Here is a 1,333-nt window from a genome sequence, read left to right on the forward strand (position 1 = left end):
CCGTGCGTGCCTTGATGTGAGGGCATTTCGCCAGCCACGTCCGGAGCGCGGCCAGATCTTCATCCAACCTTTCCGGTTTCTCAAAAAGCTCGTCGGCGGCTTTCTTTGCCAACTCGGCAGACAGGGGCCTAAGGTTCGGCATTATCGGGTAAGTGTGGTGAGCTACGTGGAAGAGATAGTGAACCGGTAGGATTAGAAAACTTTTTCACGCAAAGGTCACACCAGATTTTTAAAGGTTACACCGATTATCGGATCTTCTAGAGCAGGTTAAGACTCTGTAAGCATCCACCCTGCGGAATGGTGGCTACCGTAAAACTGGATCAACTAGAACCCGGATACGACGCTTGACTGGCTTGCGGTGTCTCCCATCCAACCGAATCAGTTGTTATCGATCAGAGTTCGTCGTCGTTGTTGTCTTTGCGCGATTAAATTATTGATCTTTTGTGGCGCAGATAAGATAAAGCCGTTCCTTTTACGGTTTTCTTGCATTGGGATGTTTATTCTGACATTTCGCTTGGCATTTGGCAATGTTCAATCAGTGTCTGAAGCGGTTCAGTTGTGAAACGGAGAGTTTGAGCAAATTTATGGCTGGCGCTTTACCAGAGTAGGCGATCATAAATATTATCCAACGGTTGTTCAGCTCAGTCAGAAAAAACCTAACTGAGCACAGCTCCATATGGTTCCACGGTTGAAGCCACACCAGGTTCTAGAGCTCAGTCCACTTCGAGCTTCCGGAAGGAACCCTCCAATCCGAACAGGGTCTCTGCATTCTTCGGCCGCCCCGGTCGCTTCTTTTCATCCGTACCGTACTGCTCTTCCTCTTGGAAGTACTCTTTGTAGCTTAGCACCTTTTTAGCCCAGGCATTCACAAGATCCTGGATTGGACCCGCATCACCGCCGTACTCAGCTGGCAGCATACTCTTCGGTATGTGCTCATATAGTGAATCCAGATTGCTCCCGTGGACGTGTAGCTATGATTCAAGGCAGAAATATCAGACTCCAGGATATCTGGACTTTAATGGTCCTGAAACTCACCCGAGATCGGTTCTTTTCATTGAGGAAGTTCTTGAACATGTTGTACACCAACTCGAAACCGCTCGGCGTGTTAACGTAGTGGAAGCCCTTCTGACGCAACGGGGATCCTTCCTGGCTCCACATGGTCATCTTCTTCACGAAAGAGGGATTGAACTGCAGGAAGTGAGCCATGCCAGTGTTGGCAAGATCCAGGATTCCCATCTACGAGAAAAAAAAACGCATAATGAACTACTGTACGCTGTACATAAGATCAAAACGTAGACCAATCCACCCATTACCTGTCCCGCTATAATCAGAT

General features: G+C 48.2%; 1 protein-coding gene across 1 annotated transcript; it reads right to left on the reverse strand.

The window, feature by feature from the left end:
- Positions 1-613: 613 nt before the first annotated feature.
- LOC128277197 (alpha-tocopherol transfer protein-like) lies at positions 614-1,325 on the reverse strand (the record flags this gene model as incomplete). The annotated part of the gene is made up of 3 exons (XM_053015639.1): positions 614-971; positions 1,036-1,236; positions 1,314-1,325. Coding segments are annotated over 3 exons (471 nt in total), but the record flags the coding sequence as incomplete, so codon positions are not given.
- Between the last annotated feature and the right edge of the window lie 8 nt (positions 1,326-1,333).

Source organism: Anopheles cruzii, unplaced genomic scaffold (assembly GCF_943734635.1).
Source record: "Anopheles cruzii unplaced genomic scaffold, idAnoCruzAS_RS32_06 scaffold04540_ctg1, whole genome shotgun sequence".
In the NCBI taxonomy this organism is placed as follows: Eukaryota; Metazoa; Arthropoda; class Insecta; order Diptera; family Culicidae; genus Anopheles; species Anopheles cruzii.